Genomic DNA, 25883 nt, shown 5'->3' with positions numbered 1-25883 from the left:
AAAAAGGGTAGGCAAATTCCTTTGTATTATGATGGTTTTTGCAAGTCACCTATCACAAACGTTTTAAAAGGGACACCTGATATCAGAGCCCCAAAACTGAATCACAATAGTCCCCTGCCAGATAGATTCATTATAACCCCCAAAATCCAGTCAGCTCGGCACTGTCTGTTAATTATAGAGTTTGCATTCCAACAAAAGGATTGTCTCCATAGCAATCAAATCACAGTCATGTATTAGTGTGTTCTTAGCACGATTCTTTTTTTTTTTATTTGATGTATCATGTTTTGTTTTTTTGCTTGCTTTTCATTATATTTGTATTAAAAGATTAAAATAATTTGGGGGGGAAAAAAAAACACACCAGGAAACAGTTTCAAATTCCACACCTTGGCTTCTTTTAAAGTTTTTATCCAATAAGCTGACTTCTCCCCCACCGCCCTCCCTCACTTACCTATGCTACACCCCCTCCCAACCATAGAACAGGACAGAAACTTGTGACTGGCAACAGGACTGAGGTGGAGACCAACAGGAGAATTTTACAGAGAAACAGTGGAACAGATATTGCTTCACTCTACGGGCATCATGACACAGCACACTGAGCGGATACTCGGAACACAGGTGAGTGCACACACTAAGAAGAAAAAAGTTAACAGAAATTGAGTGTACACAAACGTCTTAAGAGTTTATTTACTAAAGTGAGAATTCAAAGTGAATTTCAAATGTAATGCCACAGCAACTGAACTTAATGCTGAGCTAGGATTTTTGAAGTTCAGCTGCTTTGACCTTAACTTTAAAATTCACTTTGAATTCTCACATTAGTAAAAATAAAAAATAAAATAAAAACTTTCAATAAAATGATTAAATAAAGTAATAAAATTGAAAAGCACGTGTTTTTGGGCTCGATGGGGGTTTAAAGTAAAATTAGGTGATATACTGGGGCAATGAGTAAAAAATTAGCAATCATTTGAACCAACAGAACACATCTAATTTACTACGTTGCACCTAGAATTGCACTTGTTTTGCCTTTCATAGTCACTCTCAATGTGTAGAGATCAAAGACATACGTGACTGAAGCATGAGCAGAAATCTAACATTGTGCTATATTGCAAGTAAACTGCCTGGGCTGTGTATTAGAATGTGCATACTATAATACTTTATGTTTAGAAGGGTTGAACTTTGAAAAATTGGAATATTGGTTGTTGTGCCCTTGTGATGTGTTGCATGTATTGCTTTAGGTTATTAGGTTATAAATTGCTTGGTATTGTTGTTGAGGTAGGCATTTTACATGTCATTGCTGAAAATTCTCATTTAAAAAGTCATTATTTTAACACTACTGTAATAGTCCTGTTTTCAGAAGATCGCAGTAACGTTAGAGTTTCAATCATAAAGGCTTCATTCTAAATGTTACGGATAGAACAAGCATTAAAAATTACTTGAAGGCGTACAGACTGTTTAATATGGAGCATGATGGATTCTCAATCAGACAGTCTGTGTCATTTCTGGTGTCCACGAGGGCTAGGGGTTACTCCACTGTACCCTCATGCTCTAAGTAAACTGAATTACTGAATGAGTACACAGATTTACACAATTTTACTGTTATTGTAATAAATACTCTGATTGAAATGCCTGAATGATGCATTTGTAAAGTCAATTTTGAGTTGTGGCTTTTCGTATCAGCTGCCTAAAAATTATTTTTCTAATCGTAGGTTGTGGGTCAGTAGTTGGATGCTTCCATAGTATTAGGAAGTATTGCTGCAAATTAGTATAATTCATGTAAGAAATGCAAAGTAATCATTAAAATACCATATGTTTTGTATGTCAAAACTAATTCTGATTTTACTTAATTTCTCTCCCTGCAGGGAATAACCTCCTATCCCTGTGTCTTTTGGTAATGGCTGTAGGATTAAAGTATGTAGTTCTCCTTCACTTCACCCTCCTAGATGTACCAGGAATTATCTCTAGATCCAATATTCTCTGCCCTCCAACATCGTTCTATCATGAGTGCTGGATCAGACGCTTCCCTGGGCTGTTCCTTAACCTACCTGGGTCACAGAAACGTGGAGCACGGATCCTGCAGAAACAGTCTGACGTTTCTGCATCTCTCTGCAGTCGGAAATGCTGTGATCAGGGTGAGCAAAAAGTTACCTGACCTGATGAATGACACAGTTGACCATTCCTCAGAGAGTTATAGTACGGGTTAAGGTGACATTCTGTGAAACGACACATAGTAGACAAGGTGACTTTACGAGGAAAAAGAATGAAGGGGTACGAGAGATGTAAAGATAGATTGAAAGCAAAAAATATGTGGTTAACGGTGACAGTGCTGAGAGAGACAGACACAATCAAGCTGTGTCAGCTCTAGACTTTGCAAGGCCTTAGGTGAAACTCGAGCAGGAGGCCCCCACTGACATCTAAAGTGAAAAAAATAGGAGATGTACTGTGTGTGTATAATGAGCTGCAGTGTGTTTATATACAGTTGTACTCAAAAATGTGCATACCCTTGGAGAATTGGTAATATATGTACCATTTTTAAAGAACATATGAGTGAGCAGGCAAAACACATTTCTTTTATTTCTTATGGGATTTATATTCAACTGTAGATTATAACAGAATGATACATTCATAAAACAAAATATGGCAACAAAGAAAAAATGAAATGACCCCTGTTCTAAAATCTGCAAACCCTTAGTTCTTAATACTATATATACACATATATATATAATATATAAAACACATTTCCAAGTCCTTGCACACTGACTGTTCTTTATAATGCCGGGTGCATCTTGCAGCCGTAGCCAAAGTATAAATATAAACAGTAAATGGCTTGCACTCACAGTCTTTTCGTAGTAAAGTTCCTTAATTCAATATTCTTTTTTTGGTAAATTTCTTTATTGTGCAAGCGTTCAAAATTACAGCTGTACAGCATTCCCATGTGTTACCATTGTATAATATAGCACAGGTGGTGCAAACAATAACCAGTATTCTTATACAATGTTTCAAACATTTCGACTTCTATATCTTTTTCCTTTTTTTTTTTCCTTTTTTTTTTCTCTTCCCCCCCCCCCTTTTTTTTAAGTGTGGTTTTGTTATTCGTGAAGCTATGTGTACAGATTGAAGGGATATCAGAGTGTTCGCAAGTAAGGCGGCTCGCAGGCCCGTGTTGAATATAGACTCGCAGGTCCACATTGGTGTTGCTGGGTATACATTACCATGCGGGTGTGGTGGAATTTATTGGGTCATATTTTGTTACTAGTGTCATAGTTATCAGGTATTCACTCGTTTATCTATGCGTAGCATTTCGGGTCAAAATCTCACTCTGGACTATGATCGTGGGAAACAGTTTCCATGTGTTGGCAATTAGCTTGTGTGGAAGATGCCCTAGACTCCGTTTTGCTGATATGCTTGGCTATGGGCATTGTCGTCAACCCTCCTGGCAGAGCCTGCGGTTCGCGTGGATCCCTGGACGTGTTACATGTTGTTGTTGCTGGTATTGTTGATGTCGAGTGCAAGTTTCTTTACTGCGTCATTAGTGTGTGTATCAATAATATCTTAAGGTGAATATGGTGTAGGTCTACGTGATACAGGACCGTATGCTTTATATGCGTGTTGTCCCTTACATCTACTCTTTCGGTGAAGGTATGTGCAGCTAGGCCCATCCCGTGTTTCCAATGGGTCGGACAGCCTTCCACGTCACACGAGGATTGGGAGCGTGTCCGGTTTCGGGGGTTTAGCATGTCGTATGTCTAATGGTGTATCCCTCCGATCCCGGCCCCATATCCCCAGGCCCCAGGACCCGTTAGTCTAATGGTGCTTTATTCAATATTCATGTAAAAACAGATCAACGTTTTAGCCCTCGTCCGTGGCTTTCTTCAGGATCAATCCATTCAGGATCAATGCAATGCAATGCATAATTTAGTCATTTTATTTATTACAATCTGAGGGACCTACCCCTGACAACCCAGGCAGAAGGTCCAGAGAATTTCGCTTGCAAGCCCTATATTTAACTCTGTAACTTTCCAGGACACCATAAAACCTGTACATGAGGGGTACTGTTTTACTCGGGAGACTTCGCTGAACACAAATATTAGTGTTTTAAAACAGTAAAACATATCACAACAATGATATTGTCAGTAAAAATGCAGTTTTTTTGCATTTTTCTGTAACATCCTCATCCTCATCCTCATCTTGCGGCATCTGCAGTAATTGCCTTGCTAACAAATGCAGTAGTACCATTCAGCGGCCGTGCGTCAATGTGTCTGACTTTTGCAGCATGTTGGTGGACACCGGCCGCTGCGGATCCACAATAATTTTTAACCCCACATCCGCCCACGGCATTGACGACGTCGGCGTGCTTGTGACGTCACGTAAAGGACGCGCACGCACGTTCTGGGGTCAAAGGTTGAGTACAGCCAATCAGAGGCTTATTTAAACTCCTATTGCCTTTTCCTCATTGCCCTGTCATGGTTTCCCTTAGTGGTTGTCCGAGATTGTGTTCCTGAGCGTTTATTTCTGGTTATTGACTTTGGCTTTGTTTGACTTCCCTGTATTCTGGTATCCCTGACTTTTGGCTTTCTCTTATGGTGTCCCATTCTGTGTCCCCGACCTCGGCAAGTATTCTGACTATTCCTTGGTACGTTAAGCCCAGCAATTATAAGGCCCGGTAAGACATTACCTTCTAGTCCTTTCACTGACGATCTAATTGTTGTGATACGTTTTACTATTTTGAAACACTAATATTTGTGTTCAATATTTGTGTTGTGTTCAAGTCGCCCGAGTATAACAGTACCCCCCATGTACAGGTTTTATGGTTTTCAAAAGTTGCTGAGCCAAATATAAGGTTTGAATTTCCTTTTTTTCACATTGAAATTTGCCAGATTATGTTGCCTTTGAGACCGTTTGGTAGCCCAGGAATGAGAATTACCCCCATGATGGCATACCATTTGCAAAAGTAGACAACCCAAGGTATTGGAAATGGGGTATGTCCAGTCCATTTGGTCTCAAAGGCAACATAACCAGTCTGGCAAATTTCAATGTGTATAAACTGAAAAATATATAATGTGCTATATTTGACCCTGCAACTTTCCAAAACACCATAAAACCTGTACATAGGGGGTACTGTTTTACTCATGAAACATTGCTGTATACAAATATGTGTACTTTATTTCAGTTAACAGTATTGTGACATTCACAGTTACAATGCCATGCAAAACTAAAAAATATAACAGCATTTCTTAATTTCTCAATTCTTTCATATTAAATTATGTTTAATATACAAATATGTGATGTGACAAGAAATTAAACTTTTTATTTCCTGAACAAAATTATATATGATAAGTGTGGGTGCACATAATATGAAAGAGGTGAATTATGAACAGACATTTAGCGCAAATTCAAGGTTTTGTTTCTGTTTTGTTTTGTTGTACAACTGCCTCAGTCCTTAAGGGGTTAACTAAAAAAGACCAAAAACAAATATTTCAACTCAAACAAATAACCTCATCTATGGCTTATTGTGTGAAACAAATTTGCATTATAGATTTTATTCAAAAACCCCATCACCCTCCAAAATATGTTTTAAATATATTATTTTTGTTCTGGGTTACCTTCCAAAGGGATTGAAGCACTTTTGGGTAATATAAAATGCATAGATTTCCACTACAAAAATGTAATTTAAGAGATTCATAATTAGCCCCTTCACTATTAAGTAGTTTGCAAAAACAAAAACAGACACCAGTAGCCGAGGGTTTTAGTTCTCCCAAAAACTAATATTTAAATGTATTTTTCATTTCATAGACAGCATATACACTTTAGACACTTCAGACCACTTCATCTCAATTTAGTGATCTGGGTATCATGTCCCTCTCGTTTTAACATTCTACAGGAATGGAAATGTTTATATTGGAGGGTTAAAATGCCATTCCTGCACCCATCCCACCCCTCCATGCATCCACCTCAGCCCACATCCCTTCCTGCACCCACCTCAGCCTCTATCCTTCCTTGCACCCACCTCAGCCTCCATTCTTTCCTGCACCCACTTAAGCTGCTATCCCTCCCAGCACCCACCTCATCCCCCATCCCTCGCTGCACCCACCTCAGCGCCCATCCCTCCCTGTATCCACCTCAGCTGCCATCCCTCCCGGCACCCACCTCAGCCCCATCCCTTCCAGCACCAAACTCCAAACTCCAGCACCAACACCCACCTCAGCACACACATTGACAAATACAGACATACAGTAGACAATGTGCATCTGGCTATGTTTATTTCTAAGTGTGTCTGCCATTGTCTACCTGTGTATGTGCCTGAGAGTTTGTGTCTGACAGTGAGGGGATATGATAACTTTATACAAATATATTCGGGGCCAGAACAAACCTTTATCGGGAAATCTATTCATAAACAGGGCTATACATAGGACACGAGGTCACACATTTAGGCTGGAAGGAAGGAGATTTCATCTAAGGCAAAGAAAAGGTTTTTATACAGTAAGAGCAATAAGGATATGGAATTCTCTGCCTGAAGAGGTGGTTTTGTCAGAGTCACTACAGATGTTTAAACTGCAATTGGATAAATACTTACAAAAACATAACATACAGGGATATAATTTCTAATTAGTGGGGTAATAGCTGCTTGATCCAAGGAGACATCTGACTGCTATTTTGGGGTCAAGAAGGAATTTTTTCCTAGTTTGTGGCAAAATTGGAAGCGCTTCAGACTAGGTTTTCTGCATTGTTTTGGATCAACAGCAACAACATATGGGAGGAAGGCTGAACTTGATGGACGCAAGTCTCTTTTCAGCTATGTAACTATGTAACTATGAATATATTTGTATGTGAATGTGTATCACTGTGAGCATGTGTGGATGGAGGGCTGCTTGTGGACTTTGTGCATTGTTTTTATGGCGAAGTTGTGTTCCATGACTGTGTGCATATGACTACTGCCTGAGGCTGCTCACTGTTAAAAAAAAAAACAAAAAACACCCCAAGTGTCCCCCCTCCCGAGCCCCCACCCGTGTCCTGAGCGGCGAGTGGGGGCCCTAAAGTAGAATAAGGGGGAAACCTATTGTCCTCCTCCCTCAGACCCCACCCCTGAGCGGCGGGTTGGGGCCCTAAATAAAAAGGTTACCCCCCCCCAGGTAACTAGGGGTCCCCAAACCCCTAGTCACCCCCCTCCCCAAAAAAATGAATAAACCCCTACCTACCTCCCTCACCCTAAAAATAGTACCTGTAAAAAAAGAAATAAAACTTAAAAAAAAAAAAGGTTTTAGAAAAAAGAAGACATCAAATTGTAAGTTTTATTTCTTTTTTTACAGGTACTTAGTTATTGTTGCCCCTCACTATTTTTAGGGTCAGGGGGGTAGGTAGGGGTTTATTTTATTTTTTTTGGGGAGGGGGTGACTCCTCCTTATTTTTCTTTAGGGCCCCCACCCGCCGCTCAGGGGTGGGGGGAGGACAATAGGTCCCCCCCATATTGGTATTTAAGGCTCCCACCCGCCGCTCAGGGGTGGGGGCCAGGAAGGGGGGACAATAGGTCCCCCCCTTATTCTGATTTAGGGCCCCCACCTGCCGCTCAGGGGACCCCACCTGCCCCCACCCACCGGGGGGGAGACACAATAGGTCATCCAGGGCCCCTACCCACCGCTCAGGGTTGGAGGTCGGGGGGGTGGGGGGGTAATAGGTCCCCCCTTCAGTTTAAAAGCCTCCACTCGCGCAGCACAGGTGGGGGCTCAGGAGGGGGGAATAGCAAGTAGGGGCAGAATTTACTAATACTAAGAATACTAAGAATTTACTAATACCAAGTAATCTTTACTTAGTATTAGTAAATTTGGCTGAAAGACTAATTTAGATCTTTCAGCCTTTTGGTAGATAGCTCCCTAATACCGTAGGAATTAGGGAGTTATCTACTTACTCATTCCCATCCATTGACTGGCTAAGGAACTTACATTTTATATGAATGTATTACTTGATTGTTGTAAGTGTTGCAAATGCTGAATCCTGGCTACGTTCCTATACTTTTTATTTAAACTGGTATACAGTGTAACATTCTTCATTCTTCAACTGGGTATATTAGTACTTCGGCAATTCTGTGCTTCGGAACTCCGGCACTCCACTTCAGAAATTCATCAATTCAGCTATTCAGACATTCGGAAATATCCGAATGTCCGAATTGTCCGGAATTCGTCCGAATTGACATTTGAAACTAAACAAATTGCACAGGTCTAATGTGTATGAGGGATGTATTATGTGACAGGGATACAGTGTGTGTGTGTGTGTGTGTGTGTGTGTATGAGGGGTGTAGTGTGTGAGAGGGATACAGTGTGTGTGTGTGAAAGTTGCCCGAACATAGATTAGAGGGATTCCCTGCTCTGGTGCGTACATCTATGTTTAGGGAAATTTCCCCGAACATAGACAAGTGCACCAGAGCAGGGAATCCCTTAACTCCTCACTTACTGACCAATTTGTTCTACGACCGGGTTATAGGAACGGAACCCGGTTGGTAAGTGAGGAGTACCTGTACTAAATTGTTTGCACTGGGTGTCGTGAGAGTGGGGCATAGGACTGTGTCCTATATTGTGAATTTATATATATAGCGAGTATATATGTATGTATAATAGCCACAGGCAGGCTTGGTGGGAAGATCAAAGCATCCTTCTGATGTTGGAGGGAGCCCTAGGAGACTGTGATTATTCTACCGAGAGCCCTGATCTGTCAGGTTGCCTCAGGTTATTACAGCAAAACCCAGCTACTAACCAGAGCTGGGGCTCACGTGAAGAGTGTACTGGGTCCAGCAGAGGTGAAGGTTGGAAGCAGACTACCATGGATCCCTGGACACGAGAGCAAGTAAAGAGGCGGAGGGATATTCTTATTAATAGTGATGTCACGAACATAAAGTTTTCGAATTTCCGCAAATGTTCGCAAACAGGGCGAACCGGGCAAACCGCCATAGACTTCAATAGGCAGGCGAATTTTAAAACCCACAGGGACTCTTTCTGGCCACAATAGTGATTGAAGGGGGGGGGGAACCTACTCTCCTTTCCCCCCCGGCCCCCACCCCTGGGTGGCGGGTGGGGGCCATAAAGATAATGAGGGGGGGGACCTACTGTCCTCCCCCCCCCCCCAGGCCCCCACCCCTGTGCGGCGGGTGGGGACCATAATGATAATGAAGGGGGGGACCTACTGTCCCCCCCCCCCAGGCCCCCACCCCTGTGCGGCGGGTGGGGGCCATATAGATAATGAGGGGGGGACCTACTGTCCTCCCCCTCTCCGGCCCCCACTCCTGGGCGGCGGGTGGGGGCCATAAAGATAATGAGGGGGGCCTACTGTCCTCCCCTTCTCCGGCCCCCACCCCTGGTCGGCGGCTATAATGATAATGAGGGGGGGGACCTACTGTCCTCCCCACCACAGGGCCGGCGGGTGGGGGCCATAAAGATAATGAGGGGGGACCTACTGTCCTCGCCCTTTCTGACCCCCACCCCTGTGCGGTGGGTGGGGGCCCTAAAAAAATAAAATAAGGGGGGAACCTACTGTCCCCCCCCCGGCCCCCTCCCCTGAGCGGTGGCCCTAAAAAAAACAATAAGGGGGACCTACTGTCCCCCCCCCGAGCGGTGGGTGGGGGCCCTAAATACTAATAAGGGGGGGGAACCTAATGTCCTCCCCCTGGCCCCCACCCCTGAGCAGCCGGTGGGGGCCCTAAATATAAATGGGGGGACCCTAGTCACCCCCTCCCCCCCCAAAAAAATAAAATTATCCCCCTACCTATACCCCCCTCACCCTAAAAATAATGAGGGGGGACCTTTAACTAAGAACCTGTAAAAAAAAAAAAAAATCGAAAAAAAACTAAAAAACTAAAATCCTATTTTTTCAGCCCCAAAAAAGGGCAAATAAAAAACCATAATAACCGACGAAATAAAAAAAAAAAAAAAAAAAAAAACAGCGCAAGAAAAAATAATCCATCTTCACCCATGGAGGGCTCCGCGCAGACTGAGCTCTGCAGGGCGGGGGAAGGCTTATACAGCCTTGCCACGTCCTGCAATTAGGCTAAGAACACTCTGATTGGCTGGTTTAAGCCAATCAGAGTGCTCTTTGTCTTTTTACACAGTGTGGGAAAATTCCAAAGAACTTTCCCACGCTGTGTAAAATGACACAGAGCACTGTGATTGGATGGATTTCAAGCCACAGGCTGCTCACTGTTTACTAGACATGCCCCTACTCGCAGTATAGCGAGTAGGGGCAGATAATTTACTAATACTAAGTAATCTTTACTTAGTATTAGTAAATGTGGCTGAAAGACCAATTTAGGTCTTTCAGCCTTTTGGTAGATAACTCCCTAATACCGTGGGAATTAGGGAGTTATCTACTAAGCGGCTGCAAGATGCAGCCGCGGCACAAATTGAATCGGAGTTTCATTCATTCAAATGAAATTTCGATACGAACAAAGTGCCGAATTGAGTTCTAAAAGAAACAAACATACTGTTCTCATTCAGTTAGAACGCAATTCGGCAGTTTCGTCTAAAATGACAGGAAGCATTGCGAGATCACAGAGGAAAGGTAAGAATTATGGGAAAATTGCTCTGACTAGCGTAAATGAAGCACACTTTGCTCCTCCGCTGGTCAGAGCTGGTCAAGCGGAGGAATCCTCCATAAGGCAAAGAGTCCCTACTTTGTCTTATGATTTTAAAGAATAACAGATCCTGAGAGAGGGGGAGAAGAGGAAGAGATTGAGGAAAGGTAAGTTCGGCATGACAGTGCCGCTTTAAGGGGCTTTATGTGTGCCAAACATTCTGTCAAATTGTAACAGTGATGTAGTATAGTAATATATGTATCAAAATACAAGTTATTTCTAAAAAGGTGCAACTGTGCATGCTCACCATGGCCCTGTTTCCATCACAGTGCTTTGTCATTTCAGTCCCTTGTAACATGGCTGCGTTTATGGATAATAATGACGGGCAAGATAACTGTCACCTGGTGTACTGTCCACAGCCAGAGAGCTGCATCCTTCAGCTGCAAGAGAGAGCAGTGCTGTTTACCGTCACAGCTGGTGAGTTAAAACACAAACATGCAGTTCTTTTTCTAAATCGGCAACAGGTGGCGCCATGATCGTGTAATAATCAATCATTGTTTAAGGTGTCCTATACAGTGCTATGACCAGTGTTAATAGATGTGAGAAATGTTTATCACTGGTTGGTTTATGTATATTCAGCAGTCTCTGTAGTGGATTAAATCATTTTATTTATTTTTTTCCAAATTAATACATTTTGGACTAACTTTAGTAATCCTTGATAGAAACACAAAAAACATAGAATGTGACGGCAGATAAGAACTATTCGGCCCATCTAGTCTGCCCAATTTTCTAAATACTCTTAGTAGGTCCCTGGCCTTATCTTATATCTAGGATAGCCTTATGCCTATTCCACGCATGCTTAAACTCCTTTACTGTGTTAACCTCTACCACTTCAGCTGGAAGGCTATTCCATGCATCCACTACCCTCTCAGTAAAGTAATACTTTCGGATATTATTTTTAAACCTTTGCGAAAATATGCACAGACAATACAGCCTCACACAACAATAAAACCTATAGCATTAAAGGTTCATACTCCTGCACATCCAGCAATGTGGTATGCATGATTCAATGCACCAAATGCCACCTAGGATCCTACATTGGGGAAACCACCCAGCAATTAAATGGCAGAATGAATATGCACAGACACTCCATTAAACACCACAGAGAGTAATCGTACTGCACTCCTGTGGGACACCACTTTACCCAGCCTGGCCACTCAATGAAGTCCTTCATTGAGTGGCCAGGCTGGGTAAAGTGGTGTCCCACAGGAGTGCAGTACGATTTGATAGATATGTTTAGCATTGGTGCAGCGGCAGCTGGTGTAGTTTTAAGATGATGGGTTGTTAGACTTGGTGAGCTCGTCTCCATACATACACAGAGCTTCATATAATACAAATCTACTTATAAATGACTTAGAGCTAAGTACCATATAGAGATAGTCATATACTCAGTACATACAATACAGAGATCCCTATACAAGAGAGAGTCAAGTATATTACTGAGTTACCCATAAAATACACAAAGCCAGGTACAATATACAGAGATGCCAATACAAAACACAGAGATAGGCAAAATACAATAATAGCTTCTATAAATATATATATAAACATAGGGCAATATAGAATATACACCATGAGGATATGAGTGAATGATTGCTATTATAGCAAAAGAGTCAGTTAGCCAAGTACCTACAGAGAACTCAAATACGTCTTGGAGAAAAAAAACATATAGTGCAGAGTTCCAAGGTATTCAAACACTATTTTAATACAAATTAAACTTACAAGATTAAAACTCAATAAAAGCCTAATCAGGGATTAGGAGCCAGGATCACAAACCTTGTTGTACAGGGTTAGTGGTACTCACTTATTCTCAGATAAAGTACATAATTAAATAAAAAGTAAAACATAAAATAAATGAATGCACACAGCTCTCAAAGCCCTACGTGTTTCATTTGAATGCTCAAACTTCCTCAAGGGCCCAGAGCCTCCGTGAGTATGCAGCATAAGATAAAGTCCGCGTCTGCATGTCATTTTAAACCCATCCCAACCCTCCCAAAGAACGCCTTCAGCCAATCCGCTACAACTCAGTACACCTGGGTATAATCCAATCATTCAGCGTTCTAAGCCTTGATTTATATCCTGGATGACGTGTGCGCTCCACTGTTGAAAATCGTCTGCACTTCCGGATCCACTTGGTGTTCCAGTTACAACTTTGCATCCTATTGTGCCACGCTCTGCATATACACAAAACATGGCACAATACATAGATAACCATGCAATACATGGTTTGGCACAATATGAACATATTCAGTAGTGCTCCTGTTATAACTGATTTGAGTCTGTCAATATAAAGGAACACTGTTTTCCTGACACTATAGTGTTAAACTAACTATTTAGGTATCCAGCTCTATTTTTCCCACTCCACGCTGTTCTCACCATGGCTGGCTCCGCCTACATGACTGAGATCATCAGTTTTGATGATCTCAGCCAATCCAATGATTTCCCATAGGAGGCTATTGCACATGTGATTCAAAACACTACGTTGCGCCAATCAACAACTCCTCATAGAGATGCATTAAGTCAACGCATCTCTATGGGAAGCTTTCAGGGTTTCCATGCAGAGGGGGTGGAAATACTGACACAGGAAGCACCTCAAGTCTGAGTGATTGTCACTAGAGGTGTTACTAGGAACCAATGTAAACACTGTCTTTTCTCTGAAAAGGCAGAATTCACAGTACTAACATTGCAAGGACAGACAATAGATATCATAACCATTACAGTAAGTTATTGTGTTCCTTTAAGCTCTTGTAAATGTTGCTGCAGCTGCTATGAAACATGTCCGTCACTCCTGACCAGGGGCGGGCTGGGCCGGGGGGCAGGGAGGCAATTGCCCCCCAGGCCGCCCGAAATTATTTTAGGACCGGCCGCGGCGGGCCGGCCCTTTAAATGCTGCAGCCGCCGAGCGCTCTGTAAAGAGCGCTCAGACGGCTGCAGCAGCTTCTCCCCTCCCTCCCCTCCCCTGTAGCGGGGCCGAGCCGGTCTCCGGTCCGCGGTCCCGGCCGGAGTGATGGGAAGGTGCACACTGAGTGTGCACTTCCTGTCAGTCCGGCCGGGTACAGGAAACAGAAACTCCTGTTCCGCGCGGAACAGGAGTTTCTGTTTCCTGTACCCGGCCGGACTGACAGGAAGGTGCACACTGAGCACCTTCCTATCACTCCGGCCGGGACCGCGGACAGGAGTGCAGCTCGGCCACCTACAGGGGAGGGGGTAAGAAGAAGGGGGGGGGGGGAGGAGAGTAAAAAGAGGGGAGGGGGGGAGAGTAAGAAGAGGGGAGGGGGGGAGAGTAAGAAGAGGGGAGGGGGGGAGAGTAAGAAGAGGGGAGGGGGGAGAGTAAGAAGAGGGGAGGGGGGAGAGTAAGAAGAGGGGAGGGGGGAGAGTAAAAAGAGGGGAGGGGGGAGAGTAAAAAGAGGGGAGGGGGGGAGAGTAAGAAGAGGGGGGGAGAGTAAGAAGAGGGGAGGGGGGAGAGTGAGGGGAGGGGGGGAGAGTAAGAAGAGGGGAGGGGGGAGAGTAAGAAAAGGGGAGGGGGAGAGTAAGAAGAGGGGATGGGGAGAGTAAAAAGAGGGGAGGGGGGAGAGTAAGAAGAGGGGAGGGGGGAGTAAGAAGAGGGGAGGGGGGAGAGTAAGAAGAGGGGAGGGGGGAGAGTAAAAAGAGGGGAGGGGGAGAGTAAAAAGAGGGGGGAGAGTATGAAGAGGGGAGGGGGGAGAGTAAGAAGAGGGGAGGGGGGAGAGTAAGAAGAGGGGAGGGGGGGAGTAAGAAGAGGGAAGGGGGGAGTAAGAAGAGGGGAGGGGGGGAGAGTAAGAAGAGGGGAGGGGGGAGAGTAAAAAGAGGGGAGGGGGAGAGTAAAAAGAGGGGGGAGAGTAAGAAGAGGGGAGGGGGGAGAGTAAGAAGAGGGGAGGGGGGAGAGTAAAAAGAGGGGAGGGGGAGAGTAAAAAGAGGGGAGGGGGAGAGTAAGAGAAGGGGGAAGTAAGAAGGAGGGGAGATAAGAAAAAGAGGGGGGTAAGAAGAAGAAGGGGGTAAGAAGAAGAGGGGGAGTAAGAAGAAGAAGGGGGTAAGAAGAAGTAGGAGGGTTAAGAAGAAGAAGGGGGGTAAGAAGAAGGGGGGAGTAATAAGAAGAACAAGGGGGGGAGTAAGAAGAACACAGGGAGGAGGGGGGTAAGAAGAACACAGGGGGGGTGAGAACACACAGAGGGAGGAGTGAGAAGAACACAGGGAGGGTGGAGGGGGGATGAGAAGAGCACAGGGAGGGTGGGTGAGTGTGAGAAGAGGCCGCTAGGGGAGGTATGGGGGAGAGGAGAGACCACTAAGGGGCAGGGGAGAGCTCTAAGGGACAGAAGGGACAGCTCTATAGGACAGGGGGCAAGACAGGGAGCTCTTTAACACTACGCGCACACACACACACACACAATGCATCCCTATACATACACAGAAACACACAATGCACCCCTATACATACACAGAAACACACAATGCACCCCTATACATACACAGAAACACACAATGCATCCCTATACATACACAGAAACAGAACATGCTTCACTTACACACAGAGAAACACACAATGCATCCATTACACACACACACAATGCAACCCTTACACACAAAGACAATGCATCATTTGCACACATACACAGAAACATACAATGCAAACCCTTACACACACATGCAAACACACACACTGTTTTTCTTACATACACACAGAAACACAATGCATCTCTTACACTCAATGCACACACATACAGACACACACCTTGCATCCCTTATGCATACAAACACAGATTCACACAATGCATCCCTCACACACAACCAGAAACACATAATACATCCCTTATACACAAATACACACTGCTTCCACTACACACAAACACACTGCATCACCTGCACAAACTGGTATCCATATACACTACATACCATAAGCACACATATGAGATCACATAACACATCCCCTACACACTCCACTCCCTGTGAGCGAGCTCATGGGTGGGTGGAACATATAAGTGGACTTATGAGTGGGCCTTATGGGCATACTCACCGTCAGGCACTGGGGCCCAGACCTTGAGCTGTGTAAGAGGCCCCCAAAAAATGGAGCTGCTTCCAATTCTCCCAGAACGTTGAATGTTGTGACCATAGTTGCAAACAGCCTCCAGAGGTCCTGTTCTACACCAGACGAGTGGAGCCAAACTGCAGCCCATCATCATCCTCATCTAATTGTAAGTAGGCAATCTAGTATATTATTAGTGACACTAATCTATAATTTACCTCACATTAAAGGGACACTATAGCTTAATGAAGTGGTTCTGGTGTCTAAAGCTGGTCCCTGCAGACTTTTTAATGTAAACACACACTGTGTGCAGCACTGGCGTTAGTTCATATGGCAGATCATATGGGTGGGGCATTGTGATGTCACATGGGGGGGCGGCAAATGTATATTTTGTCTAGGGCGGCAAAAATCCTTGCACCGGCTCTGATCCTGGGCAGGTGCACCAGTCTACTGGTGACCCACAGGAGGGGAGTGCACTGATTGCACTGCACTCTCCTCCTGCCCAGACCCGTCTTGACCGCAGTGCAAGTGCCCTCTGCCCCTAATTTACAGTGGCTCACACTCACAACAAGCAGTGCCTAGAGCCCTTTGCAGAGACGGAAACAAAGAGGTTCTGCGGCAGCTGGCCGTCCTGCAAGCATTACATTAAACAGCTGTTCCCCAGCAGCCACAGGTGGCGTTGTGCTGGGAGACTGTGATTACTCTTCACTTCCTCCCAGCCTACAGAGAGGAGGAGGCATGATTTAATCTTGAATAAATCCTCTAAGCAAACCTTTATAAATTTGGGGGGATCAGCTCTGTTTCCACAGTTTATTGGTGTTTACTCTGATGTCTGTATTAATATTGAGGGATGTCTAAGGAGTAACGTCAGTGTGTGTCAGCAGGGCCAGCCGTTAGGGTGGGCAAGCTGTGCGGTCACGCAGGGTGCCATGACAACAGAGGCGCCCGGCGGCCAACACAGCTCACAAGTTGGGTACACCAGCATATTTAATTTAAACGATTCGCTGGTGGTCCACTGGTGCGCACCAGCAGTAGGTGCAGTCAGATCAAATCCTCTCCCTCGTGGTTCCGGCGCTCAGTTAGTGAGTCAGAGCACAGGCTCAGAGATTCTCAGCCTGTGCTCTGACAACATTGAAAGTCAGAGCCGTGAAGGAGCGGGTATGGCAAAGAGCTACTGATTAGCATAACATCAATAACATCCGTTATAAAACCAGAAAAAGGTGGGCATGGATGGTGAACTGATTTGGTGGCGCAATGGGCCACTTGACTGGTTTTGCCCCCCAGGCCTAAGGCTGCCAGCCCTCCCCTGCTCCTGACTCTGACCTGACTATTGTCGTTGCAGATTGGTCATATAAAAAGCTGCAGGAGACAATAAGGAGGCTATCAGTATTATGCTGTTTTAACAGTGTGATCATTGTATGCTGCGAACTGTCTCTGCACTGATATCCTGTTATTTCTTCAACTTTCTCGCTCATTAATTTTACTGCAGACCGTGAAACAAATTACATGATTTTGCTATTTCATGACGAAAAGTCATGATTTCATGAAAGACACAGTGGTGAGTATTGCTTTACCCTTTCTTTACTGTCCACCAAATAGCAGCAAAGAATACAAACAGTAAGAAAAAATGGTAACCATAGTGATAAGCCACTCCCATACCAAATCCCAGTATAATAGTTAGCACCTCCCCACATATTTCCTCTTTCTTTGGAGATGCGACACAATAACAAACATTAAACAGGAACCGATGAATCAGTCCAACCACAGCAGAACAACTGTCCCGAAATCCAGCCGGACTCCAACCAGGAACCATAAACGAACTGGGACCAATCCATCATAGAAACAGAATCGCCAACGTAGAGGTTCCCATCATAGAACAATCCATAGACATCCAGCAAACGAGTTGAAGCCTTGTGGGAAGCAGTGAGGACCCCCAAGCAGTACAGAATCAACCTGTGAAAACATAAAAAATAAGGAGCCCAACGGTTAAATCAGTACTTGAACCAAAGTGCGCATGCCAAGACATCATATTGATATATGGAAGAACACAGTGCCCACATAGCAAGAAAACCACCTGACAAAACATAAAACACAGTCGGGTCACATGAGCATAAATGGTAAAATAATCACAGAGCGCATCACAAATATCTACCACCCCCTGGAATCCTATATGAGAGAGAAAATCAACGGGGAGGGAGAATCAAGTGAAATAAACGTAGAAGGGTGGGACAATACTCGCCTCCTTGTCTTTCATAAAACCATGACTTTTCGTCATGAAATAGCAAAATCATGTAATTTTATGTCTAGACACGGAGGCTCATATTGCAAGTTTAAAGCTGATCAATAACTGAAGAAAAAACATGAGGGATCGGTTGAAAATAAAATTCGCGAAAAGTGGTCTCCAGACGCGCCCCCGAAACTACCATAGACGTGGCTGATGCCCCCCGAGAGCAATGGGCGCTAAAGATGGACGTATCCACACCAGCCAGCGACATCACCCATTTCACCCAGCGAGCCAAGGTAGTACTGCACAGAGGGGAAAAAGGTTGACAAAACGAGAGGAAAGGCTGTGGTGACGAAACAGAACAATGTGCACTCGTCCGAAGTTCATATTCCTGAAAACAAGCCAATGGACACAACGCCAGAGTAACTGGAAAACTCGGATACGAAACAGACCGAATAGCCATCTTAGTGTGTCTGGAGATGTTAAATGTCACCCTGTCCGGACTGAAAGACCTAGCATCGTAGTCAGGGCACAAACATCCGAAACCCGTTTGCATGAAATGAGGCAAAATGAGACAGTTGCGAGCCCCGAAACAAGCGGCACACCAAAGGGTGTTGACCTGCGGGACAGCCATCAAAGCCCTGATGAGCTGAGGAAATGGCCAATCTGTACAAGTTAATCGTGCGATACGCACGACCAGCCTCTAATAACGAAGTGAGGAATTGAAGGATCGCAGTTACAGGTGCCAAAACGGGATCCATGTTCCAAGCCAGGCACCAGCCAGCTCTCCAAGCGTTCCATATGATCATCTAGTACCAGGAGCCCATGCGTCCACAACCCCTTGGATTTCCCAGGGACCACGGAAATCCTCCACGCGAGCAGCAGCAATGACCCGTCCAGCAGGAGAGGGTGTTGTCGGCTCGATGGGTCCAGAAGGAGGTCCGGGTAAGATAGTAGAAGCCTAGGCCCATCCACTGCCAGTTCCAGGAGTTGTGGGAACCATGACTGAGTCCCCCAAAATGGGTTCAGCAGAATCAGGTCGGCCAGTTGGCGGAGAACTTGGAGCAGGACCCGAGAGATCATGGCAAACAGAGGGAAGCCATAAGGGAGCGAGCCGGTCTGGTCTTGCAGGAAGGCTCCCACTGCCTCCACGGCCGGATCTGGGCGCCAGCTGTAGAACCGTGGTAACTGGGTATTGAGCCGGGATGCAAAGAGGTCGATGGCAAAAGGACCCCAGAGAGACGAGATAGCGGAGAACGCCCCTACGTCCAATCTCCAGTCGCTGCTGTCCGACAGAGTGAATTCCAGTCCGCATGAATGTTGTGGAGTCTTAGGAGCAGGGCTCGAGTCCTGCAGGAACGCATGGGAACGGCGTTCCTGCACTTTTTCCAAAGCAGGAACGCCGTTCCCGTTCCCAGTCCTGCAGGACCTGCCCTGCTACCTGCACACAGGGCCATCACACGCTGTGTTTCCTCTCCAGCTCTAACTCTCGCGAGACCCGCGACTGTCAGAGCGTTGCCACGGGTTACCATGGCAACGCTCCGCACAGGCGAGTCTCGCGAGAGTTAGAGCTGGAGAGGAAACACAGCGTGTGATGGCCAGTGTGTAGCTGCTGGCTCCCTCCACCGGACCACCAGGCGATCTCCCCCCTCCCTGACAAGGTAAGAAGCAGGGAAGGGGGAATAAAATAAAAAAACGTAGACACATAAAGTTTTTAAAAAAATGCTTCCCCCTATCATTCAGCACACACACACACACACACACACCATCCAGCACACACACACACCATCCAGCACACACACACACCATCCAACACACACACATACACCATCCAGCACACACACACACCATCCAGCACACACACACACCATCCAACACACACACACACCATCCAGCACACACACACCATCCAGCACACACACACACCATCCAGCACACACACACCATCCAACACACACACACACCATCCAACACACACACACACCATCCAACACACATACACATACACCATCCAGCACACACACACACACACACCATCCAGCACACACACACACAGACACACACACCATCCAGCACACACAGACACACACACCATCCAGCACACACACACACACACCATTCAGCACACACACACACACCATCCAACACACACACACACCATCCAGCACACACACACATACACCATCCAGCACACACACACCATCCAACACACACACACACACACACACACACACACACACACACACACACACCATCCAACACACACACACACCATCCAGCACACACACACCATCCAACACACAAGCACACACACCATCCAGCACACACACATCGTCCAACACAAACACAACATCCAACACACACACACACACACAAATCATCCAACACACACATAATCCAACACACACACACACACATCATCCAACACTCACACACATCATCCAACACACACACACACACACACATCATCCAGCACATGCACACACATCATCCAGCACACACACACACTTCATCCAGCACACACACACTGCTTTCATTATACACAATCTGCACTTACTACAAACACACTACATTCATTATACACACTGCACTCACTATACACACTACATTCACTATGAACACTCTGCATTCATTATACACACTCTGCACTCACTACACACTACATTCACTATGAACACTGCATTCATTATACACACTCTGCACTCACTACACACTACATTCACTACACACTACATTCACTATACACACTCTGCATTCACTACAAACACACTACATACACTGTATTCATTATACACACCCTGCACTCACTACAAACACACTGCATTCATTATACACACTGCACTCACTACAAACTACATTCATTATACACACTCTGCATTCATTATACATACTCTGCACTCACTACAAACACACTACATTAATTATACACACTCTGCACTCACTACAAACACACTGCATTCATTATACACACTCTGCACTCACTACAAACTACATTCATTATACACACTCTGCATTCATTATACATACTCTGCACTCACTACAAACACACTACATTCACTACACACACTGTATTCATTATACACACTCTGCACTCACTACACACACACTACATTCACTACACATTACATTCACTATACATACTCTGCATTCATTATACACACTCTGCACTCACTACACACTACATACACTACATTCACTATACACACTCTGCATTCACTACAAACACACTACATACACTGCATTCATTATACACACTCTGCACTCAGTACAAACACACTGCATTCATTATACACAATCTGCACTTACTACAAACACACTACATTCATTATACACACTGCACTCACTATACACACTACATTCACTATGAACACTCTGCATTCATTATACACACTCTGCACTCACTACACACTACATTCACTATGAACACTCTGCATTCATTATACACACTCTGCACTCACTACACACTACATTCACTATGAACACTCTGCATTCATTATACACACTCTGCACTCACTACACACTACATTCACTATACACACTCTGCATTCACTACAAACACACTACATACACTGCATTCATTATACACACTCTGCACTCAGTACAAACACACTGCATTCATTATACACACTCTGCACTCACTACAAACACACTGCTTTCATTATACACACTCTGCACTCACTACAAACTACATTGATTATACACACTACAAACACACTACATTCATTATCCACACTCTGCACTCACTACAAACACATTACATTCACTATACACACTCTGCACTCACTACACACACACTGCATTCATTATACACACTCTGCACTCACTACAAACACACTACATTCACTATACACACTCTGCACTCACTACAAACACACTACATTCATTATACACGCTGCACTCACTACACACACTACATTCATTATAAACACTCTGCACTCACTACAAACACACTATGTTCATTATGCACACCCTGCACTGCACTATATGCATAGTAGTGTAATATTTTTTTTTAAGGGGTGGCGGGAATCTTGGGTGAGTTCCCACACTTTTTTCCCCAGGACTTGACCCCTGCTTAGGAGATATTCCACCTGGCCAACCAGAACCTGGCCAAGCAATAAGCCCAAAAGTCCTTCGCCAAGCGGGCCAGAATTACAGACTGCGTGCCGAACATGTGATTGACATAACGTACCGCTGAGACATTGTCCATGCGCAGCCGGATGCATGCGCTGGCAGTCCCGTTCGCAAAGCTTCGGATTGTGAAGGAGCCGGCCAGGAGTTCTAGATGTCGAGTCGGGATTCGTCTTCCGACCAACGTCCCCCGGTAATCACACAATTACAGTGGGCACCCCAACCGGGGATACTTGCATCCGAATCCACTGTGAACTCCGGCAGAGAACCAAAGATGACCTTGCCATTCCAAGCCGAGAGGTTGTGGATCCACCAAGTCAACTCGTCTCGAGTCTCTGTGAACAGGCTTCATTCATACATGAAAGCAACCGAACAGAGATGGTGAAAACAGGCGCAAAAGGGCGCCAAACAGACCGGGAGAAGGGAGAGAGAGACAAAATGCAGAGATAAGGAGAGAATAAAGGGAACATGGAGATAAGAGCAACAAAGGAAAAGCTCAAGAGAGAGGAGTACAACGAATAGTTACCCAAGGAAGGTCTGAAACGCTGGGCTCAAAGGTTACAACATAGATTTCATATAACAAAACAACCGAAGTAATAAACAGAAGAAAAACATCTGTTTTACTATAAGAAAACAATAAAGCAATAAAATGTAATAATGAAATAATAGTTAATCAAAACAGTTATAGGTAAGAGTAAATTTGTAATGTACTTATCTTTGTGTGGAGCAGCAAAGAAAGATGAAATATGTGGGGAGGTGCTGACTATTATACTGGGACTTGGTATAGGAGTGGCTTATCACTACGGTTACCATGTTTTCTTACTGTCCACTGTTGGTGGACAGTAAATAATAGGGGTTAAGCAATATGAGCTTCCGTGTCTTGACATAAAATCAGTGCTTGATAATCCTTATTATCACTGCAGCTGTTAATATAATCAATCTATAGTGGTAATACAGTGCCACGAAGTAGCTGTGATTGAATCTGTCATAATCTGGAGCTTCACAACTGTTCTATAGCCAGCATCTCAGGTCTCACCTACAGAGCCCGTCATGAGCACTCCATACCTGAAGTATCTATTATTTAGTAGGGTCAAAAAATTGCCTAAAATTAAAACAGCACCATCCCTGGCCACACCCCCATTTACCCTAAAATTAAAGTGTCCAGCTTTGTCCATTTATATTGTTGGGCTAAATATTTGCATGGTTTGCAACTGTGTAAATGGGGATTTAAGTCCCCCATAGACAGAAATGTGGTGTGAGCAAGATTAAATGCATTCTAACACAAGCTGACCCAAGTAATAGTGGATACCTGGGGGCCCCCCTCTGTCATTAATATGTCTTACTATTTTGACTATCTGCTGCTATGGGTCTCTTTAGGGTTAGGTTTAGTTTTATGGGTAGGATTAGTGTTAGGATGAGCTAAGGGTTAAAGAGAGATGTTATAGTAAGGAATACAAATTTGTATTAGTTACACTATAGTCACTCTCTGCCCGACTTCTCCAGCATGGAAAGGGTTAAAAAAAAGCCTTTCTGTACTCAAAAATTCTAACGCCGATCTCCCTCAGTGCTGGGCCGGTGCTTCGCTTTCACCGACGTCATCCAACGGTGGTAGCACTAATGCACGTGCACCGCAAGTGCATTAGGGCCTCCCATAAGACAGCATCGCTTCAATGCTGTCCGATGGAGATTTAACTGACTCTGGATTTCCTCAAAAGTGCCTAGCAAGCAGGAATTGCCTCTAATGGCTGTCTGATTGACAGCCACTAGAGGCAGTCTTAGTCCTGCTATGTAATTACTGTAGTTCCTCAATAACTGAAATGATTTACATTGCAGGACTAGGAAGGTCAGGGACATTGCACCAGACCACTTTAATGAGTTGAAGTTGTCTGGGTGCCTATAGTGTCCTATACATGTAGGAAATTTAAAAAAAACTAAAAACTTCAATTACTATGAAACAAAGACACAGCACAAATTCTAGGTTTTATTCTGGTTCAAAACTTGGACAATTACCTCTCTTCTTAAGAGGTTAAATATCTGTTTTAATAATTTTCAGCTTCCCCTCTACAAAAAATAAATCTAAGTCCTGTACTAATGCCAATAGTGACACAATAGTCACCAGAACAACTACAGCTTATTGTATTTGTTCTGGTGAGTAGAATCATTACCTTCAGGCTGTAAACACTGTCTTTACAGAGAAAATGCAGTGTTTACATTACAGCCTAGTGATAACTTCACTGGCCACTCCTCAGGTGGCTGTTAGAGATCCTTCCTAGGGTAGTGCTGTGTTCCAATGAGACACTGAACTTTCCTCATAGAGATGCATTGAATCAATGCATCTCTATGAGGAGATGCTGATTGTCCAGGGCTGTGTTTGGCTTGTGCTGGCTCTGCCACTAATCTGCCTCCTTGACAGTCTCAGCCAGTCCTATATAAAAGCATTGTGATTGGCTCAGACCACCACTTCTGATGATGACAGCCAAGCAGGCAGATCAGGGGCAGAGGCAGCAGATGCAGACAAGTAAGATTTTACTATATTTAGGAGGGCAAAGGGGCTAGATGGTGGTTTTAACACTATAGGGTCAGGAATGCATGTTTGTGTTCCTGACTCTATAGTGTTCCCTTAATGAGTTAGTGCTTTTAGCATATTGGGAAACTTTTTATTCACATTATCTAATCTTTAAATATATAAAGAGCAGATATGGAGCATAGTAACAAGCATGAAGTGTTCAGCAGAAACAGCGTGTTGGTTTGCATGGTGATCTCTCCACAACCATGTTATTTACATGGTTAGTGAGTGCCCATTGAAGGCATAAGCTCCACTACAAATGAGTTGCTAGCACCCAAAATATATAGACTTGGGGCACGGATTAGAGAGGCAAACATTACCATTTCATGAACCTCATAGCCCAAGACATAATTCCACCTGTGCTTTAAACACTGGTTTTAGTTACTACATGGGAGAAGAGGCTTTTCTCACTCAAACATGGGAACTGCATTTTATTAATTGGATAATTGTCTACCGTTCTACAGAGTTGCAATTTAAGGTTAAGAAACATTGTATATTTTATAAATTGATGTTTATTTCATATTTTGTTTGTTCCATAGTGAAGATATTAACAACACTTGATTCCTTCTTTAGGTGTTGATCCAGACCTGCTGGTGTTTAACAAAGTGGGACAAGTTGATTTTAACCCAAGGTCATCTTTGAAATGGGAACGTCCTAATGATTCCCATGCACAGGCCTCCTCTTCTGTGCATACTCCTGCCCTGCTCACTTCTTTAGCCCCTTCTACAAAACAGCAGGTATCAACATCACATAATTCCCCTCACCATCATCCTCTATCACCTCCTCGTCCTTCTCCACAGCACTCTCCGCTGCGATCTCTTCCACCAACTCATTCACCTCCCCTCACTGCTCCTGCTGTTTCTGAAAACCCTTTCATCACCCCTTCTGGAACCCGGAGTTCGTCAGGTTCTGCCTTCACTGAGAAATCCAACCTCTCTATGCCACCACTGGGCCAACCTAGGCCAAACCTACAGAGCCCAGCCCATCTTGACAGCAGCAAGCAACATCTCAATGAAACAAAGAACCACAACGGCAGGAACCAGAGCTCTGATGCAGACCTGGATGACACTAGAGACCCATTAATGAACCTATGGTTGCTTCCAGGTTTGCTTGGATCATCATTAGCCTTAATGTGCTGCTGTGCAGGAATCCTGGCTCTTGGATGTTGTAGGAGACGAAAAAGAGGTAGATACAGGCCAGGACATGCAAGAGACACTGGGAGAGGGACTTTAATAAAATGTACCCTCCTTAAGGAAAAATAATGAACCAGGAATACTTAATGGAATGAGTTCATTCTTAACATATAGTCAAATTACTT

At 44.4% G+C, this 25883-nt stretch overlaps 1 protein-coding gene across 1 annotated transcript; it reads left to right on the top strand.

Annotated features, from left to right (window-relative positions):
- Positions 1-518: 518 nt before the first annotated feature.
- On the top strand, positions 519-25883 carry MANSC4 (MANSC domain containing 4). The gene is made up of 4 exons (XM_063445338.1): positions 519-615; positions 1857-2126; positions 10895-11026; positions 25139-25883. The coding sequence occupies exons 2-4, from the start codon at positions 1889-1891 to the stop codon at positions 25825-25827; spliced, it is 1059 nt and encodes a 352-aa protein (XP_063301408.1). The 5' UTR covers positions 519-615; positions 1857-1888; the 3' UTR covers positions 25828-25883.

The sequence above is a fragment of the Pelobates fuscus genome, chromosome 3, assembly GCF_036172605.1.
Source record: "Pelobates fuscus isolate aPelFus1 chromosome 3, aPelFus1.pri, whole genome shotgun sequence".
NCBI classification, from domain to species: Eukaryota; Metazoa; Chordata; class Amphibia; order Anura; family Pelobatidae; genus Pelobates; species Pelobates fuscus.
Note: the sequence above shows the minus strand (reverse complement) of the source record. Positions and strands in the feature narration are given on the sequence as shown.